Below are 22,489 nucleotides of genomic sequence, written 5' to 3' on the forward strand. Positions count from 1 at the left end.
CCAGCTACGGCTTCTCCCCCTTCCTCACATCTCCTTTCTCAGGCTCGGAAACCACTGGAAGAGGCCACTGGAAGCAGCCAAGCGTGCAGCGGCTCCCAACGTTGCAGATGGTGAGGTAGGAGGAACATAAAGTTTCTGATGTGCCTCCTGGTCAGCTAACCTACTGGCACTGCAAAGGACAACTGCTTCTCTCTTGGGAAGGTCTTCGTTCTTCACTTTATCTGCATAAGGAGGAAAACAGGAAAGATAATACCTATCTGCAAGGCAATTCCAATAGTTCCAGTTTAGATAGCAAATCCCTTTTGCCAGGACCTTACCAAGCCATGGTATGGGGACTACCCTGCCCCCACCTTTGGAGTGAGCCTGGCACAGTATAAGCCAGGAGCATCTCTCCCTCCTCTCCCATTTCCTCAGAAGTGGGAAAGCAGACACGAATCAAGTTGCTCCATCTGGAGGACTGGGCCTCCATTTCAGAGACAGCTCAGTTCTAAGGCACAAAGAGGCACTGCTTTGGGCAAGTGACTTAATATAGCTTGTAAACTGAGCCATTGCTGCAATGTCTTGTAAATTCATTCATGATTCAGAAGTTGGAAGGAGAAAGACCCCTCTCAGGTGGTCTTACAAGGTTAAAAATAATAATAATAATAAAAAAAAAATCTTCTCTCTCTCATGGATGGGAGATTGAAAGATTCCCAGTATGAAGTGAACACACACTAACGTATGGAGGAAGACACCTGCATGAAAATACTAGAAAGTCTGGAAAAGACAGCAAAAATCAAAGAGAGAAATAACCCTCAATTCGTTTGTCCCCATTAGACCTTTAGAAATCCATTTTGCTGCATCTGTGCATCTGCTGCACAGAAACACCAACTTTTTCATCTGTTCTAGCAAAGAAGCTTCTACCAATCCTGAGATACCCAGCGCTGACTGCAAGACTCCTAGCACATTGGCAGACTCTCAACATTCCTCCATGTTAAACTCTATTGACAAATCTATTCATACTGTTACATTGGTCCAAGATAAATGGTGTTGCCAGAAGCAGAACAGAGGCAGGTACAGCTTCAAGAAGTTGGGCTTTGTTAGAACATCTTTCTGTCTGACCAGGGTCGTCTTGGCTCATTTCTGCTGGTTGGTTGGAGTAGATGAGGGAGATGTAAAAGTCTTCCAGTGGCTTGGGTAAGACAGCAGGCTTTGAGGACTCTCCAAGAGAATGTGGTGTCTGCAAACGTATATAAAAAACTCAGGAGAGGTGTGATTAGTGCATACTCAGTTCATTAGCTGCTCTGATTTTTGTTATCCTTCAGAGTCCAAGAAGGACTGGAATGTCAGCAACTGTATTTTTTTTTAAATACTAGTTACTCACAACCTTGCCAAAGGGCAGCTCTTCCTGCACAGCAAGCTGAAAGCGTGACAGCTTATTACAAGATGCAAACGACCATCTCTTAGCAAAGCATTAACAGCTGGCTGATCTCTCAGCAGCCCCACGCAGAACAAGTGACGGCAATGATGGAGGGAGTTTCTGCAAGGGAGCGGGAACCAAGTTTGAGGAAGTCCCTCCACACTTTTGGTTAAGAAAACAAATTAAACTTAAGTTTCAGAGATGAGCACCCATGTCTCAGCCATAGACACTGACTATATCCAATGTCTGTATCTATTAATTCAGCACAGAGGGGAGAAACAGGGAAACGTCAAAAGACCACCAGTCGTGCAATTTACTTTGTCCAACCATAGCTGTTTAAAAATTAGGTGCCTGCTCTCTAGGCTTTTTCTGCTGCCAACAGAGAGAGAAAGCCTCCCATCTTCAGGGGGAGTGAATCGCCATCTGGACGTGCTTCTCGTTGGTCAGAGGAGAGTGTGGTCAGAGAACTAGCCCAGAACAACACACTTAATTTTTTACAGAAGTAAACTTCAGTAGTTTAAACTGTGTACAACAATGGGACCAGGAGCAGCTCCTGAAGCAGGAAAGACTGCTAGATGGCTGGGCACAAGAAATTCCGTGCTGACAAGATGCTGAGACAGAATAATTTGAGTGACTGAAACACCAACGGCGTCTAATTAACTGGCTACTCACCTTGACACCATCAGCCTACTGAAAAACTCTGCCTAACACGCAGTAAAAAAACAGAGCGTTAGGATAAGAACGAACAGGGCTGAAAGATAATAAGCCTCTCCTCTTGCCACCCATGCTATCTCAGCTGGGGGACAGTTAAGGAGTCCTTGCCCCTACAGGGCAAAATAGAAACAGACAGGGTGCGAGCGTGGACAGTGAAAATCTCTGCAAGTATTAGAAAAAACTGGGATGGAAATAATTCAAAAAGACAGAGGCTATTCAGTTTAGAGAAGGGACAAATGAGATGGGATACCCTAGAGAGTACTGTGAAGGGCAGGAAGTAGGTAAGGCAATATCTGCTCTTTGTCCTAATGCATTACGGGGGACAGCAATACCGTTTTGTGACATTGCTTGTAGATTCAGGTGCCACAAAGACCTATTGCAGCCAAGAGATAAGCGGGGATCAGCAAAAGGAAACCCCCCTGTCCTAAGAGGGGAGAAGCACTCCAGCCAGCTAGCTAACGCCTACAGGCACGATTCCTGCTCCCCCCCATAGTTTTCCGCAATAGAAATTGTTGTCACTTCTTCTAAAGACTATAACAGAGATCCCTGCCAGGGACAATGAGCCCAGGACTTCTCTGATCCAGTCAGGAATTCCCGTGCTTCTAAATCCACGCGGCTTAACACCTGCAGGGGACTGTTGGAGTCACCTCTTGCAAGCTACGCACCTGCCTCCATCTCTTCCTTGCTCCTCATACTTGCTATCACAAACTTCCTCTTCTCTCAGTATCACTTTTCCTAGTCTCCGTGTCTTTCAGGTAACATCCCCTAGATCCACCATTTCTTCCAGGTCTGCCGCAGGCTATTTCAAAGCCACTTTTCCCCTCATTCTTCCGAGGGCGCTTTATCTCTGCCCACACAATCTACAGATATGTAAGGAGTTCTAATCATCCACAGCCTTGTATGAACAGTCTCATTTTCAGCTGTGCGTTGCCTTCTGTGGCTCAGCAATGCCAGAGCACTATGGCTCCCTACTGAACCCAAAGCAGGGCATTTGTAAAGAGCAATGCTACAGGTCCTGTTAAACTCATCTTTAACCACTACTTAAGACAAAAGCGGACAACACCAGCTCCACATAATGCCTAGAAGCATATCCCACAGTGCAACCCTCTCAAATCCACCTCCCTAACTCACTGAACAGGAAGAAACTTGGGTAATGCACAGCACCCTCATGCTAACTCCCATGGGTCAGGCCTTTGAATCCCTCTGCACCCACAGTGTTCTACAGCAAACACACGGCCTGCTCCCTCATCAACAAACCCCTGACTTCAGCCATGTGACATCAATGCCCGTGTGAAAACGGGCAGAATAGGCTCTGCAGATTTGCTCCCAGTGGCACAGCCAGCATGCCCACAAAGACAAGCAGCCACACACAGACCTGCTGTGGAAGCTGAGCCATTTCTGTCACTCCCAGCTCTAGCTGATGCAACAAAAGCTGAATTTCTAATTATTCTTCCCGAGGAACCATTTACTTGCATTCACCTCTGTCTCTCTCACAGACGGTCCCATGAGTAGGGCCTCTCAGTCTCCGTCTCTGACTGACAGTGACATAAACGTGACACATTCACACTCCCCACTGAACTCTGGCTGAGGATTCATGTTGCTCTACAGCACTCTGCCCTAGCTCCAGTGGTCCCAGCACTGCTGTCCTAAAAGCTGCCTCCAGCCCACCACATGGGGAGAGAGGAGGGAAGGAGGGCCAGGACTGATGTAGAAAGTGCTGAAATGATTGCTCTTGTTTCTGCAATCCACAGCATGAGGGATTAGTGTCAATCGAGCATGCACCGACATACTATTAATAGCATCCCAGAAAACAGCAAGGAAGAGGCAACAGTACTGCTCTGAGCTAGTAAACAGTCGTTATTTCATTATTAGTTCCTTTTCTGAGATATGGTAAAAGGATCAAAGGCCTCTCAACAGCAGTAGACAAGGAAGAACACCCTTACCTTAACCACTGTCATAAGCTCCGAGGTGTTTTCATTTGTATGCTCCTTTGCAACCTCAGCTTCTTCATCTGTTGTTCTTGGGATATCTACCTGATCTAAAAATGGCCACACATCATCCCACATCTCTTTGTTAGCGGACAAGTGCCATTCCTAAGGAGCGGGACAAAGCAAGGAAAGGTTCAGCCAGTGTGGGTAGAATAAAGTGGAAGGCACTGCAGTAAATCTAGTAATGCACAGATCACAGAGCAATGAGATATCACCCTGACGGATTAACTGATAGGAGAGAGAAGTTCTCTGTTCTGCTAAGAAATGCTCTAACACTTTTTTGGAGAAGTTTTGGCAAGTTGGAGAGGACAGAAGGAAGAAGGAACAGAAGAAAATAATCTGAACAAGAAACTAGCTGTCACTTTAACTTCCTGCCTCCACAGTAAAACTTGTATATATTGAATAAAACTGCATTTTCTAAGTGGTAAGTAAGTTTTACTGTTAGTGCAGACTCCCCAGATTTTCCGCATGAAGTCAAAGTCAAGGAGGCACTCAAACAAAGGATGTTTAAAACTCTCCAAGATAATTTCCCCGAGGGCATTACTTGAACCTAACCTGTTGTAGCTGCTCTTTGTTTTGCTGGTTCTCACTTCCTTCGTCACTGACAGACTGGCAGGAAGATGCCACAGCATGCAAATCCACAGCCTCACCACTGACACAGGTGTCCTTCTCAACAGCTGGCAGAGGGAGCCCATTCTTGTTCCAGAAATCTGAGCCCACATAGACTGGCTCTAGGTATGGCATCCCCAGAGAAAGGTCTGCCCCATCCTAGAACGTTTTCCGAAAGAAAAGGAATCTTAGTAAATTTCTGGAGTAAGGAATAAGTTTAGAGCCATTTAACTGAAGGACAGGCTAGAACTCTACTTATCACACCAGGACTTCCATGATTTAAACAACAGCTTCATCTCCTCTGTGCCACAAAAGTGGCTTAGACAGTTCACTACAGTTACTCACAAAGACAAACCACTGCAGATCCACGCTCAAAACCACTGCAACTTGTCTCCAGGTAAAAAAAAAAAACAGCCTAGATATATGATATTTGACTCTCAGACATCTCAAGGAGGTTGCTCCTTTTTGCAAATAAGCTAAACTCAATTTCTTAGATATTATAATCCTTCTAGCCCTCATTTTCACTTACCAGTATTTATGCTAATCTGATGTATTCTTAATGACAAATTAATCAGTGAACACCCACTCACTATAACCAACAAAACAATTAGCTATAACATTCTAAGTATTGAAAGGTAATTTGTGACACTTGAAAGCACTGAAACTCATTCTACTATTATTACACCCACAGGTTCCAGGAAGATGGGCATCCCCTTTTTTTAAGGCAACATATACATATACTAGAGTGAAAAGTCTCTTTCTACAAAGATTTAATGTAAGACACAAGGTGAATTATTCTCTCCTTTTTATATCTAACTAACTAAGGCTTAGGAAGATTAAATGACCCCTCCAAAGTCATCTGAATCACCTATCAGAGGGCCAAGAATCAAAACCAGATTTGCAGAGTCTTGGTCACACACTTAAATGCAGGATGAAACATTAATTTCTTCCAAATATATAAAATAAGATGTTGATTTGGGACCTTCAGTTCAGATGATATGTTAATCTTCAGCAGTGCAGGGCCACTAATATCCAAGATAAACAGCTTATATAGTTTCTCTAGTATAGAAATTCAGACTGCTAAAACAAAACCTAGGTAAAATGAGTGCTTTACAAATTGCTAACATTCCACTAGCTTTTGTGCTAATTTCAGTTTTATATTCTGAAAAATGTGATGGAAAACATTCCTGCAACAGGCACACTGCTGAGCACTTCAACAACTGACACCTACTTGAAAAGTGCTTTGGCCTCTGTGTTAAAATGTGTCATTAAAACGCTACAGTAAGTAATACAGGAAAACAGAGAACACATTGGTAGAAAATTGTTCCTGGTGCTTCTAATGGCAGCACATTAGACTGGGCTCAAGACTTAGCTTTTACTCCCAGCTTAACTCTGCTCATCAGTTACTCCATCTGTTAAACAGAAAAGAGCTCCTCTTTTTCAAGCACTCTGAAGTCCAAAGATGTAAAGCAGCATCCAGATCTGAACATTATTTGCTGTTGCAGAGTATCTTTTGAAAAAGATTACAGTTGTGTGCAACCTTACCACCTGTAGCAGTCAGGATTGCAAATTGCTTCCTTTCAGATAAATTTAGAATGAGCAAGACCCTTAATGCAAAAAATACCAAAAGTTCTTCTGTTCTTCTCTGACATTTGAATGACACCTTTAATTATCACACAGCCTTTGCCAAACATGAGTGAAGTGAGGGGAAGACACACCGTTTTTCAACTACAGGAGGTGCAAAAGGGGAAAGCGTTAAGTCAAGCTGATCTCAAGGATCAGGCACTGCTCTGAGTTCTTAAGAGCATTCTCTAAGAAATGATAGTGCATAGGAGAGTTTTCAAGACGCTATGACAGACTGAGGCCAGAGGAATTCAGTGAGCTGACAGTGGGCGAAAGGATCAGAGGACAAGCATCCAGAGCAGTATTTGTGTTCCTCACATAATGATTTTTATGTTACAGTCCTTCTTGCCCTTGTTAAAAAAAAAAAAGAAAAAAAAAATAAATCAAACAAAACAAAACAAAAAAAATCCACCCTCAAACTGCAAGGGACTAAAATAATACATGTCACCAACCCTTGGTGCTGATTTCACTGGATCACAGTTACAGCACAGCCAAATGCTCACCTGGTCACACAGCTCACCCCCATCGAGACTTGAGCTTGCTGTTCCGTTATCTACACATAGACATTCCTGCTGCAGGGGAACGTCTGGCTCCCCCAGTCCAGCACTCCCCTGCTTTGCACTCGGCTGAACATACAAGGCCAAAGGATTCAGTTCCTCGAACCCCTAGTAACAGGGGAAAAAAAAACAAACAAAAAACAAAAGAAAAACAAAAAACTCCACATCAAATACAGTCAAGAAAACATTTTGAAATTACCACAAAGGATAAAAGAGATCCAGCAAGATTTCCAAGCGTTTTAAGCAGCAGCATACCACCCTCCAGTTAGCTCCAAATTCTGGCAGAAATTATCTTACTGCAAAAATCAACTCGCCTCCCTCCAACAACAAAATTGTTCAGCCATGTCCTCCTCCCTGCAAAACTGGATATGCCCATGCATATCTTAATTAATCTAATTGCCCCTGCCACCAACACACTTGACTGTTTACCTACAGAGTCTCAGCAACTCGCTCTCATTAACTATTTGGATGAATAAGGGACCTCTCCAATTACAAAAGGCAAAACTAGCTGAAATTAGCAATGGCTGGGTAAGAATCTAACACATCTCTTAACACCCTTTCAATGGCATCTCAGTTTGGCCTGATGCTCAGAATATCTATGGCTATCTTACTTTTCCATATTATTTATAAAAGACATATCAATTCCAGAATGCAAACTCATCAACTTTAATTCCTAATTCAGCATTAGAAGACAGGACTGAAATAATTTGTTCTACAAAGCCAGAACATTCCTGTAGCATCATCAGTTGCCACCTTAACTATAAAGAAAGCTCTCATCATAGAGTTCAGACACTGTGGGATGCATACACAGGATGTGCAGTTATGAGTTACCAGTTTTGCTCATCACAAAGCTACTTATTTCAAAGTAAAGATTGCTCCCTTACGGATGCCCAGCCCCCCCTTTCACTGCCCTTTCCTTCAGCAGGACACGGGTTCCTCCTGACCTGGGAAGGAATATTCTCTCTGCAGACCTCTGCATGCCCTTCATCCTTCAAGACACTGTGGAAGTAGACATCCCCCTCAGAGGACGTGTCACACAGGAAGAGATGCAAAACACCGTTCACATACTCATCCACGATGCCCACGAGCAGCTTTGAGCCACACAACTTTCGGAATCGGAGAGTTGCTGCATCGGTCCATGTACCCTCAAGAAGAAACAAGGATGAGAAGTTACTATGACCAAGTCAGCATCAACTACCTGAGACCTTCCCTTACGGGCACTTGTCAAAAAGGCAATTAGGCTAAATCAGGCTTAGGACAACAACAGAAAAGTCGGTCAGATGAGCTTCCCAACACTAAACTAAATCAAACTACTCAAAAGCCTGCAATGCTAGTTACCACTGGCGATGCCCTTTCACTCTAATTATCTGTTTCCAAGCATGGTACACTGTCACTCGCTCTTAAATACTGGGCTTTTTTAAAAAGTCACCATTCATGGAATCATGCAATTACAAAAGCCAGAAGTCTCACAAGCTTTTAAAGAAGCTGCTAAGCCTCAGAGCAAAGAAAAATGTGAATCTTTAACCCCCACTCCCAACATAGGAAAGAACTGAAAATGAACTTTAAAAAATTATTATTTGTAAAACACAGGCAGCAAATTTGCGCACATGTTTTCCTTTGGAGTCTGTGTTTTCAGGTTTTTTGATCAAGAGGTTTCTCAGCATAGGGTGAGCACTGTAATTCTTTGGCTGTACTGATTGCACCAAACTAATTCAAAATTAACTCACCCGAAGTGCAGTCATAGAAGAAATGTTAAAAACAGAGGAACCTGTACTGGAGCTACCAAGGCTTCAAAAGAACTATGCAGAACTACTGGGAAAGAAATGAATTTGCTCATTTCCTTAACAATAGCTATCTGTTTCTAAAACCATATAAGCAAGAATACTCTGAACCTAACGAAGACAGACTGTGGAAAAGTGGTTACTTGTAAAGCAACAGACTTACCCAGTCACATTCTGCCAAACATGGAAGTAACTCTGCTATGAACCTCAATGAGATCTAAATTAGTCTAAATGCTTGCCAATAACAAGATATAAAGCCCACTGCCACTTAATGGTTCTCATACATATGCCAGTAAACAAAACCAAATGTGAAAACACACCTCCACGGGTTTCACCCATGCCAAGGAACACGCAACAGCCTGAGCAGGGAGCTTCAAGTAGCACCACCTAAAACAGGAGATAAAGCCATCACCATCACTGCAAACTACAGAGCGAAAACCGCTGGAGTAGCAGAACTTCCTCTCTTCTGGGTTTTAAAACCCAACGGCTATCTCTGCTCTTGATTTTGCACTTACGAGTAAGACTGGTCAACCGCTCTGGAACGCACTTCATATCCAGAGAATGAGCACAGCAGAAAAAATAACAATGACCAGTCCCTTATGCTCTCCTTTACCCAAAGCATTTTCCCATCATAACCTTTTATGAATACCAAGTTACAGACAGAGAGCAGTGACTGTTGAGCCAAGGAATGCCAATGGCCATGTATGAACAGAGGCAAGAGAGAGCAAAAATACCGCATTACAGAGGAGAATGATGCTACCCGATGCAGCAAACGCAGCCTGCTTAGACTGATGTCCGTTCACAAGGATGTCTGCATCCACTCGCAAAACCCACAGAGAAGGATTAGTGAGCCTCAAAATGACCAAAAGTGACAAAAGGCAAGGCTAAGGAATAAAGGCAGAAATGCAGAAGGATTTAGCCCAAGGTCCCCCTGTGTAATCTACTTACTTGAGGAATCTCAGCCAAGACTTTTGGACGGTGCCCAGGTTTCCAAAATCTGCATAGAACACCTCCACTTCCTGGTCACTGAGCACCCGGTGGATGATAACCCGGTACCACCACTTATCCTCAGAGATCATTACACAGCAAAGCTGTCCAGGCTGCATTGAGGACTCAGGCATGATGTAACGATCAGAAATGATTTTATTTGAATAACAGCGTCTGAAAACACCAAAAGGAAAGCCTACACTTGGTAGGAAACAGAAGAAGAGCAAAGAGAAACATACAGGGGCTCCTAAAGAACCCTGATTTCTTAAAGTCCCCATTATATGAATTTTCAGGCATTCAGCTTAAGACAAAACGTGGAAAAGCTTCCAGAGTCAATGCAAGTGTTAGGAAATACTGTACAGGGAAACCCCTTGGGCATGGGGGGAAACCTGTAGCTTTCCTGTATTATTCTTGCACATCACAGATATAAATCATACATACTTCAAAGGTTTATGAATTATTTACTTGGCTTTCATCAACACAGTTTCCACCATTAGCTAGTCACGATGGAGCACTGTATCTCTACCAGTTAAGCCAGCAACTGAGTTGTTTTAATGGATGTTTTACGTCTCTGTTCCAGTGAACTTACATTGAAATGACAAAATAAAGGAGATGCAAATCTAAACTTTAACATTTGACTGTTCTTCCTGCGGTCCAACAGAAAGTGAATTAACGAGATGACAATAATTACAAACTTAATATAGTCCTAGTACCAGTCTCAATACTGGTCCCTAGTCTTCAGACTCCATTATTATTTTTTTCAATTTCTTCTGCAAAAAAAAAATAATGTTCTGGAACCACTCTCTGACATATTGCTGCTTCTTATGAACATGTTTCTGGAGTATTGGCTAAACATCCACGGTATTTGTCTGCAGCGTCTGTAACTACACTTATATACGCTCTATGAACATCAAGCATCTGCTTTAGCACAGAATTTAAAAGCAGCTGTAGCACTGCTGCAGTTGAATAGAATCCCAAATGTGTCATGCACCTGACAGTGTCACTGAGTGGGTTTTGCTGCCAAATACAGGCATGACAAAAACCTGCTACCTGTTGCTTTTTGACCACTGTTAGGATGGAAGCAAAAGCCTTAACTGAGCAGATGAACAACAGTAGCACAGGCAACACAGGGAGGAGATGCAAAGGAACACAAAAGTCCCTAAATTTACTTCCAGGCTTTTAAAAGTTTAGGACTGTCCAGGAGACAGCCAGCCAAATGTGAATGGCTATTAACCATACGTTTTGCTTGCTAGCTAAAAGGAGTAAGTAAGCATTATGCATATGTCTAGGAGTACATTGCACCCATCTCTGTATCAACTTATTAAGCCAGCAGCGACCGTAACTAACAGCTGGACGTCCAGTTCTCTCAGCGCATGCACACACAGAACAGGCAGCAGTACCAAATCAGCACAGCACGTTCGCACCTCATCTCAATCATCAGATCCTGCAGTTTATCAGATGTTTCCCTGCTGTAGACCTGGATGTAGAACTGGCTAGGAGAGATGATGAATTCCACAAAGACCCCCACCAAGCAGTTTTTCTCCAGCAGTGGCAAGCTGCTAAGGCTTATGTTCTGAACAGCATCTGGGGGGATTTCTGAAGTCGTCATCTCCACGGCTAGCAGGGAGTACTCCAAACCTTGGGGCTACAAAGGAGTAAGAGGAAGACAGCACTCAGATGTTTTGCCTGGCACAGAACACACATGAATGGTCTCTTAAGGTAAAAATACTAGTTCTTGCTTCCCAGGGACTTGTGATGTACTGAGTTTCACAGAATCCCACCAAACTGTGCAAATTTGACCTCCCCTGTGATAAGAGAGTTAATTTTCACTCTCACTTTCTTCCTCCTTCCCTCACTCCAGCAAAAGAGAGTGGTGGAACAAAAATACCTTGCTTGTACTCCTGTAATGAATAGAGGAGGAGTCAAAATCATGCCACAGATGTAGATAAAAGTGTTTTGAGTTGAATTGCTATCGCTCAAAAAAAGAAAAAAAACCTCTGATTTTGTTGCATTTAACACAAAAGATGTTATTTGTAAGATCTGTGACTACGAAAGTGCGTATGGTTGGAATTGCAAAACTCTATTTGAAAATGATGTAAAAGTGACAGAAGACACAAAAGCATCTCATTTTCACACTCAGCAAATTGCTGTCACTACAGATATTTTCCAAGGACAAAACCAAACAAAACCTACAAACCTGTTCTCTTCTCATTCTACACAGATCTACCCACATAAGTGAGCCAGCACAGCTTCCTACTTTTTGTGCTGTTCTTCAACTGTTTTATGTTGAAAGGGTTAATTCATCCGAGTTAGTGTAGAGGGGAGCCTTGATAGTACATTAGCTACTTTCACTGCCTCAAGAGCTTACCTTCATACTAATTAACAGTGCTCTTCCAATGATCAGAAGTCAAAGTGATTTAATCTTTCTTCACAGTGAACACACTATAAGTTATCACTGGGTTATACATGAGGGAATGCATGCAAAATTTGCCTTCCAGCACACACTCCACTAAATGGCTAATGCAACTGCAAATGAGGCTTCTTACAATGGTGTCTCTTTAAAGCACGTTTTCAAATAAATGACAGCCTCTCCTTCTCTGAGACTGTGCAAGGACTAACACCCTTGAGTTTGTGTTCCGCATTTAGAGTAAAACATTGAGTTAAATACTAAATTCACATTTTGAGTTAAAGAACAACTGAGAAAATTCTTGCCTGGGAAGCAGCATCACTTCCAAAAATCCACATTTCATAGATTTCCTCTTAGAAGTGCCTGTGAATAGTGACATTTCTGAGGGAGAGTTTTGTTCCCAGATTGCTCTTCATATTTTACTCTAGGGGCACACATGGCATCTACAATCTAGTTCACACACTGATAGCGATGACAGAAATCTATGTGAAAGATGTAGGAGACATACTTAAAAAACAAGTTTACAAAAAGCCAACAAGCTTATTAAAGAAATCACAACTCTAAAAATCACACTTTTACAGATTACATCCCCTCCTATGTGGAGGATGCATTTGTAGCATTATGGCTTGGGAGACTGGTAGACTCCTCTCCCTAGCCCGTGTAGGCAGACGCAAGAGTGGTGTGAATTACATCCTTCCTGGTCCTCTTGCTCAGGACGGAGAGAAGCCGCTGAGAGCGGTGGCTCTGGATATTATCCCTTTCTCTGGGCCAAGTGGATTGACTCGGCCCTTTTCCCTCACTCGTTCATTACAACACTTCCATTATTTGTCTCTTGTGACGGGATATTTGGATACCTTACAACAGTGCAGGGATCAGGTTGAGACCCCTCCCCTTCTCCTCATAGCTTCCTGATTAATGTTTACATTATTTATCCTAACTGGCACACTCCAGGAAGCTTTCCTCCCCTTTAGAGCCTTTGTAAAACAAAATGATAAACTTCACAGATTGCTTTTCATAAGAAATTTTAGTTGTACAAACATCTTTCAAGATGTATCTTGCTAGGAGCTTTGAACAGGTTCTTTTTGTAATATACAAGAACAAAAATCTCATTTGAGGTTGGGTTTACCTGGACCATGCATCCCCTTTTCTCTCCTTCCCACATGCACACTTTGTCTGATGTAGGGGAATTCACTGTGGACTTCATCACATCAAACTAAAATTTCTTCAAAGGACCAAGGCAGCCTGCATAAATCTCCGAAGGGTATGTTTACATAATGCCATACTCCTAATCTCAGGCTTCCAAGATCATTAGCAAACAAAACAGTAAAGTCAGGAAGAATTCCTGGAATCTTTTCCCTACACACATGCTCCAAACCACCAGTTTGACACAAACACAAGACTAAGTTGGCTGGAAAAATAACTCACGTTAGGAGGATTTTCTGGGAAATGGGAAAGTCTAAAGATGCTCAACAGGGGGAAAAACAGAGTGGTGATACAAACATATTATTCCAATCACACTGGGTAGACACTTGGAGCTGCATTTTCTCAATTTCCTTCTGAAAATACACTGCCAAACAAAATCAGAATGCTCAAAGTCCAACTGAATAGCTGCAAGGACCATGAACGGATACAACTTAAGGTGGTTAACAGTCTTACTGGCTTCCTTTAGTTATTACAGGTTTATAAAGCCGCCTAAAGTAAATGGTTTACACTGCTTCACATACCCCATACCTGCAAAAAGAACGTGCGTTCCCAAGATAAGGAGAAAAGGAGTAAAAGCATTCACAACTTGTAACAACAATGATGAAAGGACACGGGAGTAATACAATGAACTGAAAAGATTTGTCCTGAGTAACATACTGGCATGCAACATGGGAAAAACAAAAACATCGAAGATGCACATTTCTGAGCGCAAAACACCCAACAGCCAGTGCTGTTCTATGCGCAGCTTAACTACTAGCTGCTACTTTGCCTACTCACCGGTTTAAATGACTTTGTGACCACATTGAATGTTCTGCTTTGATTCAGGTTCACATCATCCTCAGGCTTTCCGAGAGAGGAGTTCTGGGAGACCTCAGCAGCAGGAGGGGGTGGGGACCAACGCCAGGAGTCCTCACACTGTGACTGCTCATCTGGTGGAACTAAGAGCGCTACGTCAAAACCCAAAGCTCATGCCTGTCCCAGAGCCAGAGTTGCTCCTTTCCACATTTGAAAACGAGCACTGGCAAAGTGCATGTGTAAGAAGCAGAGCTAATACAAATGAACACAAATCCAGCGGAGGAAAATTTGCACTGACATACTTACTGGGATTTAACAAAGCCTAGCCAAACCTCTAACCAAGGGTATGGTGGTGCTTTTGAAAATGTGTCAAAGTACAGTGTATTCAGCAAGTTATTCTACTCTCATGCACATTTCTTTCAAGCAGATGGCCTAAGCAAGGAAGACGGTTAAAACACTTCCAGACACATACAAAGCACTGAGAAAAAGAATCAATTTGTCTTCACACACCCAGAAGCAGGAGCAGTAACACATTCACTCCTTGTCCAGTTCAACAGCCTAGAACTCAGTCTTCAAAATCAAATCAATCGGAATGTTTCTCAAGGCTCCACAAAAAGGCTGCATGTATGTAGAATTGAGAAAGTAAGGACAGAGCAAACTTCCATCTTGTGAGAACACAGTAGCTACTGCAGAAAAGTTCTGCATCAAAATTCAAACAGCACCAATATTTTTACAGCCAAGATAGTCACTGTAGAATCAATACTTCCAATTTTTAAAATTAAGCAAATATTTTATTTCTGTGAAAATAATCTTGATCATTAACAAAGATAGACCAACACACTATGGTAGTCATGACTAAAAAATGACAACTGAAGAAGATATAAACCACAGTTGCTTGCTTTATTCAGACCTGATTACAACTGACTCAAGCCATTTTGCTGTAGCTTGACAAATTTAGTTATCCCTTTTCAGTAGAAAAAAAATACATGTTAACATTCTAGCATGTAAGAAATCTTTAGGTTCCAGGCACTGTCCCACTTAACTCAAAACTGGTGCACAAGACCTTTGGGCATCTACTTCTCTTTTAAAGAGAGCAATCCCAAAGCTCCCTGTAGGTCCACGTGGTTGAATTTTCATCCCCAAAGCAGCACCGTTGTGATCCTTGCACAAAAACATAACATACAAAGCCACCTTACCTTCTGTTAAGCACCTGGATTTGAGGTCAAACACCAGCCAGTCTTGTTCATCTTCCTTGCACTCAACATGGAGGACATCATGAAGGCTGCCAACAAACTCTAACATGTCTACAAAGCCAAGTTCCCCCACACAGAGATTCTCTTTGAAATGTGCCTAGTGCCAGAAAACAAACAAACAAAAAAGCAGCTTTTTACAATGCACTGAATTGAACCTCACACACTGAGAAGGATTAAGATTCACAATAAGCAATAGGTTGCCATATCTCAAACTATTAGCAGATTTTGGATTATGAGAACCGCTAGCAGCAGGGGAGGTCCATAACAAGAGAGAAAAAAAAAAAGGAATGTTTGAGCTTTTCAGAGAATATCTGAAACATTAGAAAGAAAATACTAAGTCACACAAACAGTTCTAGTTCAGCAAGCATTTTCTAAGCATCTCTCAGCCAGGATTAAAAATTTGTCTCCCTGTTGGTTTCTCTTCTCTCTTCAAGAAATGCTCCAGTCCTTCACCTTCCAAGACCATCACCTTGTTAGATGGCCACTGTGATGGATTTTTAAGACTGGACTTTGTGTGAAAGCGTGCACTGTGACAGAAGTAGCTTAAGTAGCAATAAAAGAAAGCCCCACCTCTCAGCTCTGACACAATCATATCTTAGATCATCACAGGTATAACACTGCTGCAAATTTTAGCAAGTAAAAAGATTAACCCTAATAGTAAAAATTACCTCAAACTCATCATGTAGCTTGGAAACAAGTAAACCATCTGGATACTTAGCTACAACCTAAACAGAAAAGGAGACACCATTAGCAGACAGTTGCATGCTCAGACACTCACACAGACACACAAACACTAAACTATACACATGCTTAATAAATATTTGTAAAAGTTGGACATCTCAGGGCCTTGTGATGCACACTTATTTGCCACTGGTCCCAGAGACACTTGAGGTTTCGGACTATAGCATCCCTGCTGCAGAGTTTTAATAGCTAGCCACAGCATTAGACTAGAATGATAGTTTTCAAGGTGCCTACAAAACAGAAAAAAGTCTTTGGAACACATACCCATACCCAGGAAAACAATACTGAACAGCAGAAAGAAGCATCTATGAAAGATTTGCAACTAACAGTACTTACAGTTTGAATTTTTTCCTTAAGGGCTGAGCTCACTGTCCCTCCAGCTCCTTTCTCACACAGCATTATCTTAAAATCTTTCTCCAACTATAAAGGAAAAAAAAAATCACACCAAGGTAGGAGAGAGGAAGGAATTCCAAGGCTCATGAAAATTCCTGTTAATTAGGTAAGTCACTTGTGAGAGAAGAAACACAAACGCACACATTAACAAAGGAAACATGCACGAACAGCAGAAGTTACCTAAGGTTAAGAACACCACGAAACAGAGTTGCACATATGGGTTTAGTAAAGGATATTTTAAAAACACGATCACATACGCTAGACTCTACTATTCTAACTGCAAAGGAACAGACACTCCCTGATACAGGCCTTCCCTGCAAGGACCGCTCCACACCCTCAGCCAGAAAGAGCTCCAGGCACAGGTACCATCCATCTCTTGCATTTGCCAGAGCTGCACTGGTGGTACAGGATCAAATGCAGCCCTCACTTTCTACAGGTTCTGGAGATCTTGAAACACCTCACACTTTTCAGCTAAGATGAACCATTCCCCAGATTCTTGCTATCACATTCCTCCTCCATTCTCCCTTACTAAACCAATCCCTACATCCTAACCTATGGATACCTTACCACCTTCCTTACATTGTCATTTGCAGTTTGAACATACCTTCTTTTTTAAGCCCCTCTCTCTGGGGGGATACAATAAGGGAGGTATCTTTCAAACCTTGGCATCACCTGGAAAAGACTTCTTTCACTTTTGTCCCTGCAGACAACATTATCCAGGTGTCAGAGCAAGACTGCAGGCAACAAGGTCTCTTGAGAATCAACCCCCAGCTCTGTCACACAGGTTGCTCGACTGAACAAGTCACTTCACACAGCTCAAGTCTCAAAAAAAGGGGTTATTGAAGTCTAATTATAAAGGAGTACACCAAAGGACATCACCACTATTATCAGGGAGAAAGATGATGCTTAACTGACCTTGGATGATCTGTAACATAGATCTGAAGACCAGAGACATGAGAATGACCTAGGTTTTGACAGTGTATAAAGCTAGATAGCAGGCTGGTATGAGTCTCATCACTGCCAGACTCATCTAAAATGAGTACTAACATTTTTGGAAGAGGTAGTGCATCCACAACACAATGTATCTCAACAGAAATGAAAGCAGTAAGCCTTTCCCCCAGGATTAAAACACGAAAGAGCTACAGATCTCTTGTCCAGCCACTTACTTGTTTCAATTTATCACCAAAATCCACTGCTTGTGTTTCCTCTGGTTCTGACTTCTCTTCTGTAGTCTGATTGGAGCTTTCTGTTTCACAACTGGGTTCTGGAGGAGGTATCTCAACTGCAGGGGCTGCAGAAAAGACAGTAGCTGGGGTTGTGATTCTTTCTCAGACTGATGCAATGTTACATATTAAGCAGAAAGAGAAGATATCTAAAAATTAAAGTATGAAGCACCAGTGCCCTTTTTCTGATCTCCTGTGGCATTCACAGCTATCATGTTCATCAGCATTCTCTAGAGGCATCCTTTACTGTATTAACGCAAAACAAAAACTCTTGCTCTTGAGAGCACACCATCAATTGCTAGACTGATGCAAAAAGGAATTCTCTCCAGAAAAGTCAGGAATTTGGCAGGAACCACATGCGATTTTCTGCTCTCCCTCGCACCCATTGCAGGAACACTGAGAATATCTGCAACCTCTTCTGTTTTCTTTTGTGGAACGTTACTGTTGTGACTTTTAGTCTAGTACTAGTAAATTTTCAGTCTCAGGGTGTTCAATAGGCTTTAGTGGCCTGTAAAGCAGGTGTTCAGGACATCCTTCCAGTTTTGTTACCTACTGCCTGGAATGACCAGGAATTCTAGCCCGCATTCAGAAAGCCTGTATTCTGACTAGCCTAAACACCCCCTCTTTCACCTGCTACCAAAAATGGTGGTGGTGGGAATCTTCCAGGTAAGTTCTCTGCTCTCAAGACATTGCCCTTGCAATAAGCTGCACGTGCAGCTGCTTCTACAGTATCCCATAGCCCTTCTGTGCTAAATTTTAGAGGAACCGGGACTCTTACAGCAGATGAAAATATAGCAACATCCATTCGAAAGACAGCTGCTTGGCCACAGACAGTGCTTACAGGAACTACACATCTCCTAATACAGGTAAGCCTCACCCTGTGGTGTCTTTTCCTGTTGTTCTTCAGTTGAGGGGCTTTTCTTCAGGGTTAGCAAAGACCCTGCTCTTGACTGTTCAATTGCAATGATATCAGACACACTACTAAGCATTTCAAGCATGGAAAAAAATCCATATTGCATGTACTTGAACGCCCGGCCAAAGCGTCTGGAGAAGGCCTTATTGAAGTCTGAGAGCAGAACTGGCGAGGAACTCAGCAGATCCTTTAGCTCACTCTTCACTGCTGCTGGCAAGACAGGAGGAGTCCTGCCCCTCCGAGGGAACTTCTGCTGATTCCTGGAGCTAGGCAAAGCATTTGCCCTTGGTGCAGCATTCCGTGTCTTAACACTTGTCTTTTGTTTGGCGATCAGTTTGGCAATGTCTTTGGTGGTCTCATCTGCAACAGCTAAGCAGAATACATGAACTATTAGAACCACTGAAATAGTAAATCACTAAAACCTCTACACAGTCAAAACTCTTCCTCTTTTAATTCTTTTCTCTTCTCCCTCCCTTCTTCAGAAGGGCCTCTTTCAAAAGCAAACACAATTAATCATGGCTGATTTTCAGCATGGCAACGACTTTTCCTCTCCCTTTGCAAATTCGGCTGGACTGGATTTATCAGCCAACATCCAATTAGCATCCTTATCATTACAAATGCAGATACAAGTAGGAAGGCTGGTGAAATGCTTGCATATAGCATCACAACAGGAAATCAGCCGCCACAGATTTTGTTGGGAGAGCACTAAGTGGCTCATTGCCCCCACCCCCAAGCCAGAACCATGGCAAACCCTTGCTATAATTTAACAGTACCAGGCTGTTGCTGGACTCAGAGTCTTTTCCAAAACACTCATATAGGAAAAAAAGGAGAAAAAAAAGCAAGCTACTCTAATCAGTTCACAAAACCAAAAGGTGCTGGCAACATATTCAAAAAAAAAAAATCCAGGTTGTGCAGTTGTTCTTTATCTAAATTCATCCTCAATTCACCATCAGAGACAACAGTGTTGGAATCATACAATCAAGTAGATTTGGAAGGACCTGAGGAGGTCATCTGGTCTAACCCACTCAACTCAAAGCAGGGCTGACTTAATCTTCACCCACTTTGAACTTCTTCATCCACCACTCCTCTGTATTCTGCCAGGCAACAGAGAGCAAACAACAAAAAAAAAGATTTCTGAACAAGTAGCTTGCACTGCATCCCATAAGCTGTGTGTCAAAATGCCTAGCACCACGGCATTAGTACCAGCAAAAGTAGGTGGTTATAGTTCTGCCTTGGATAGCCTGTGTGTGACAGAGAACACACACAGCTAGGTAAGGTCTTTCCAGAGAGGACCTGGGAACCCAGGTCTTTCTTGTGCTTTTAGGTAACTTCTCATCTTGCAGTAAAGCTCCATGAAAACATCATTTCATCCTTCCTAATCAACTCTTTGCATCCATAACTCTTTCCAAAGACAAAGTAAGTGAGAAAGGTTCTTTAGGACAGAGACCGAGCTTTCCTCAGGGTCAGAAAGGGAAACATTTAAAGCTTCTTCTGAGAGGCTCTGTCCCTGGTTTTGGCTTCTACTGTACTCTACATTTACAGAAAAATGAGGCTTACACATCCTGGTGTAGCCCTAAGAAAAGTTACTGCAGTTTCTCATCTAAGTCCAGAGGTCCCTTCCAACCTTACTGATTCTACGATTCTATGTCCAGAATGCAAAATGCAGAAAAATAACTAGAAGCCTGAGTGGTTTTTCAGAGAGGAAAAAAAAAAAAAAAGGAAACAGCAGAAGAGCACTAAAAAGCAGGTCAACATCTGGGAAAAACAACAACGAAAGGCAAGAAATGATGCATAAAGCTATATGAGGAAAAAGTAACGGAGGGATGTGACCTATAGCTCAGGGAACTCATCCGGCAAATCCCTGTTTCAGAGCATCACTTAACGCCAAGATGAGGTTCCAAATAACTCCTCCCCCCACCATGGGAGCAACACCTCACCTTTCAGGATAAAAGTGCCTTTGCCGTGGGGACAGATTCTGACAACCTCAGGCATATCTGCCACCAGCTCCATGGTGGACTGGAAGCCCAGGTCATGCAGAGGAAGAGGTCTGCCAATCATCGCCAGGTACTCCTGCTCCAGCTGCGCTGGGGTTAGCCCCTCTTTGGCAGCCATCAGCAGCGATCTCACCTCCTTCCTGAGCACGTCCGTAAGCTGCACCTGCCTCGACATGTCTGCACTGAAGTGGAAACAGAAACAACAACTCGTACCACGCGGACAGAAGCTGCTCAGATGCCCACAGCCATCACCTGCCAACCCGGCTCGTCCCTTGCCCGCCCCCCTAGACCGCCACCCCGGGGCCCACCACCTGAGCTGAGGTTAGGGCTGCTCCTGCCCCACTGCCTGTCCCCGTGGGGCCACCCCCCCCCCCCCGCAGGCACTCCTCCCCACGGAGGCCACTGCAGCCCTAAACCACGGCCCCAGGGACTGTCCCCACGCAGCACCGCACCCCCCTCCCCGGGGCAGGCGCACCTCTACGTGGCTGCCCCCAGCAGCCACCCCGAGGGTCACCACGCTGCAAACTCTTCCCCCACTGCTTCGCGCACCCTGACGCCCCACGGCGACCCCTGCACCCCCAAAGCACTGCCGGGAGGGCGGAGGCAGAGGGAGGTGGTATCCTCCCTGCCCCACAGCGCCGCTGCCCCCCACCGAGCTCCCTCTGCCCCTACACCGCAGTCCTGGGGACCCGCCCCTCACCGCCCCGGGGGGTCACTGTCCGCCCCGCACCCCCCAAGCCACCGCCGCGGCGGCGCCCGCACCCCCCACCGCGCCCCACCGCCTGCCTCACGTGACCCCACGCGCGCATGCGCACTCGGCGCCCCCGCTCCCCTTCTTCTCGAGGCGTGAAGGCGGCGGGGGGGGGGGGGGGCGCGGCCCGCGCGCGCATGCGCCCTCGCCGCCCGCTCGCCGCTCCCCCCGGCAAGGCGCGAAGGCGGGGCTGTCTCCGCGCGCGCACGCGCACTCGCCGCTCCCCCGCTCCCCCTCTGGAGGCGCGAAGGCGGGGGGCGGCCCCGCGCGCGCATGCGCACTCGCCGCTCCCCCGCTCCCCCTCTGGAGGCGCGAAGGCGGGGTGGGGCCCCGCGCGCTGCCCCGCTTCTGGCCGCGGCGCCGCTGGGCGCTGAGGCGGGCGGGGGGCGGCGGCAGCGGCGTTGGCGGCAGCTCGCTCCAGCCCCGGCCGCGGCCCCGCGAGCCCTCCAGGACAGCCCAAGGGGAACCCACGCCTCAGCGTGGTCAAGAATACGCTTGTATTTTTCATCCCATCGCAGGGCGGGAGGGGGGAAGTGCACGGCAGGGTGGATGCTGCCCGGCTGAAATCAAACCTGGGAAATTGTTCTATTGCTGCTAAAAATCCGACTCGTGCTTTCAGTGGATGGAAACTGTGTCTTTCTGTCCCACGCTGGCCCAGCGTTAACATGAAAAAGGCGCACACATTAAAGGTCTCCGAAACACTGAAAGCGAGTACAGACGCTGTATGAATTCATTAATTGTGCCCTATTTCCCCACAATTTTTCTCCTCTTCCATCAGCCCTATTCATTCGTTGCTTCCCCGGTGACCCACTAGCAAGGCACGAAGGAGCGCAGAAAGCAGTGAACCAGTGCTCCTGCCCACCCTGCATCTAATATCCTGACTCTAGGCAGGCCAAAGGTCTCCAATAAAACAGGAATCCAAGAGAAAACAAGGCCGGCATCTCCCCTCTCCCGCTCCTCCGCGCCGTCGGTCTCCCTGCTGGGAAGCCCCACGCTCAGCTCATTAAAAGGGACGTCACCACTCCTGCATTTGAGCCACGTCCTGCTCCTACGCCTTGACATCTGCCTTGCACCAAAACCTCGTCCTCAACTGCAGCCTGACGAAGCCAAAATGCCTGTTACCTCCCCTCTCCCCAGAGAAGACAGGACCCGCGTTTC

General features: G+C 44.6%; 1 protein-coding gene across 1 annotated transcript; it reads right to left on the reverse strand.

Annotated features, from left to right (window-relative positions):
- Window positions 1-24: 24 nt before the first annotated feature.
- TDRD5 (tudor domain containing 5) lies at window positions 25-20,755 on the reverse strand. Its single transcript, XM_062581693.1, has 15 exons — window positions 20,524-20,755; window positions 18,551-18,955; window positions 17,617-17,741; window positions 16,394-16,477; window positions 15,985-16,041; window positions 15,260-15,413; window positions 14,046-14,206; window positions 11,083-11,303; window positions 9,620-9,832; window positions 8,992-9,058; window positions 7,835-8,035; window positions 6,837-6,998; window positions 4,057-4,206; window positions 1,003-1,219; window positions 25-221 (listed from the first exon to the last, which is right to left on the reverse strand). The coding sequence occupies exons 1-15, from the start codon at window positions 20,753-20,755 to the stop codon at window positions 25-27; spliced, it is 2,646 nt and encodes an 881-aa protein (XP_062437677.1).
- Between the last annotated feature and the right edge of the window lie 1,734 nt (window positions 20,756-22,489).

The sequence above is a fragment of the Rhea pennata genome, chromosome 8 (genome assembly GCF_028389875.1).
Source record: "Rhea pennata isolate bPtePen1 chromosome 8, bPtePen1.pri, whole genome shotgun sequence".
Lineage (NCBI taxonomy): Eukaryota > Metazoa > Chordata > Aves > Rheiformes > Rheidae > Rhea > Rhea pennata.

What these genes read in the sequence shown, in the direction of transcription:
- TDRD5 (XM_062581693.1), bottom strand. Translation starts at nt 20,755, where the DNA reads ATGTCGAGGCAGGTGCAGCTTACGGACGTGCTCAGGAAGGAGGTGAGA. An exon ending in ACAGGAAAAGACACCACAGG is followed by an intron (nt 17,742 to 18,550) that starts GTGAGGCTTACC and finishes TCTTTTCTGCAG; the next exon opens with CCCCTGCAGTTGAGATACCT. An exon ending in AGCTTATGACAGTGGTTAAG is followed by an intron (nt 1,220 to 4,056) that starts GTAAGGGTGTTC and finishes ATACGTTTGCAG; the next exon opens with ACACCACATTCTCTTGGAGA.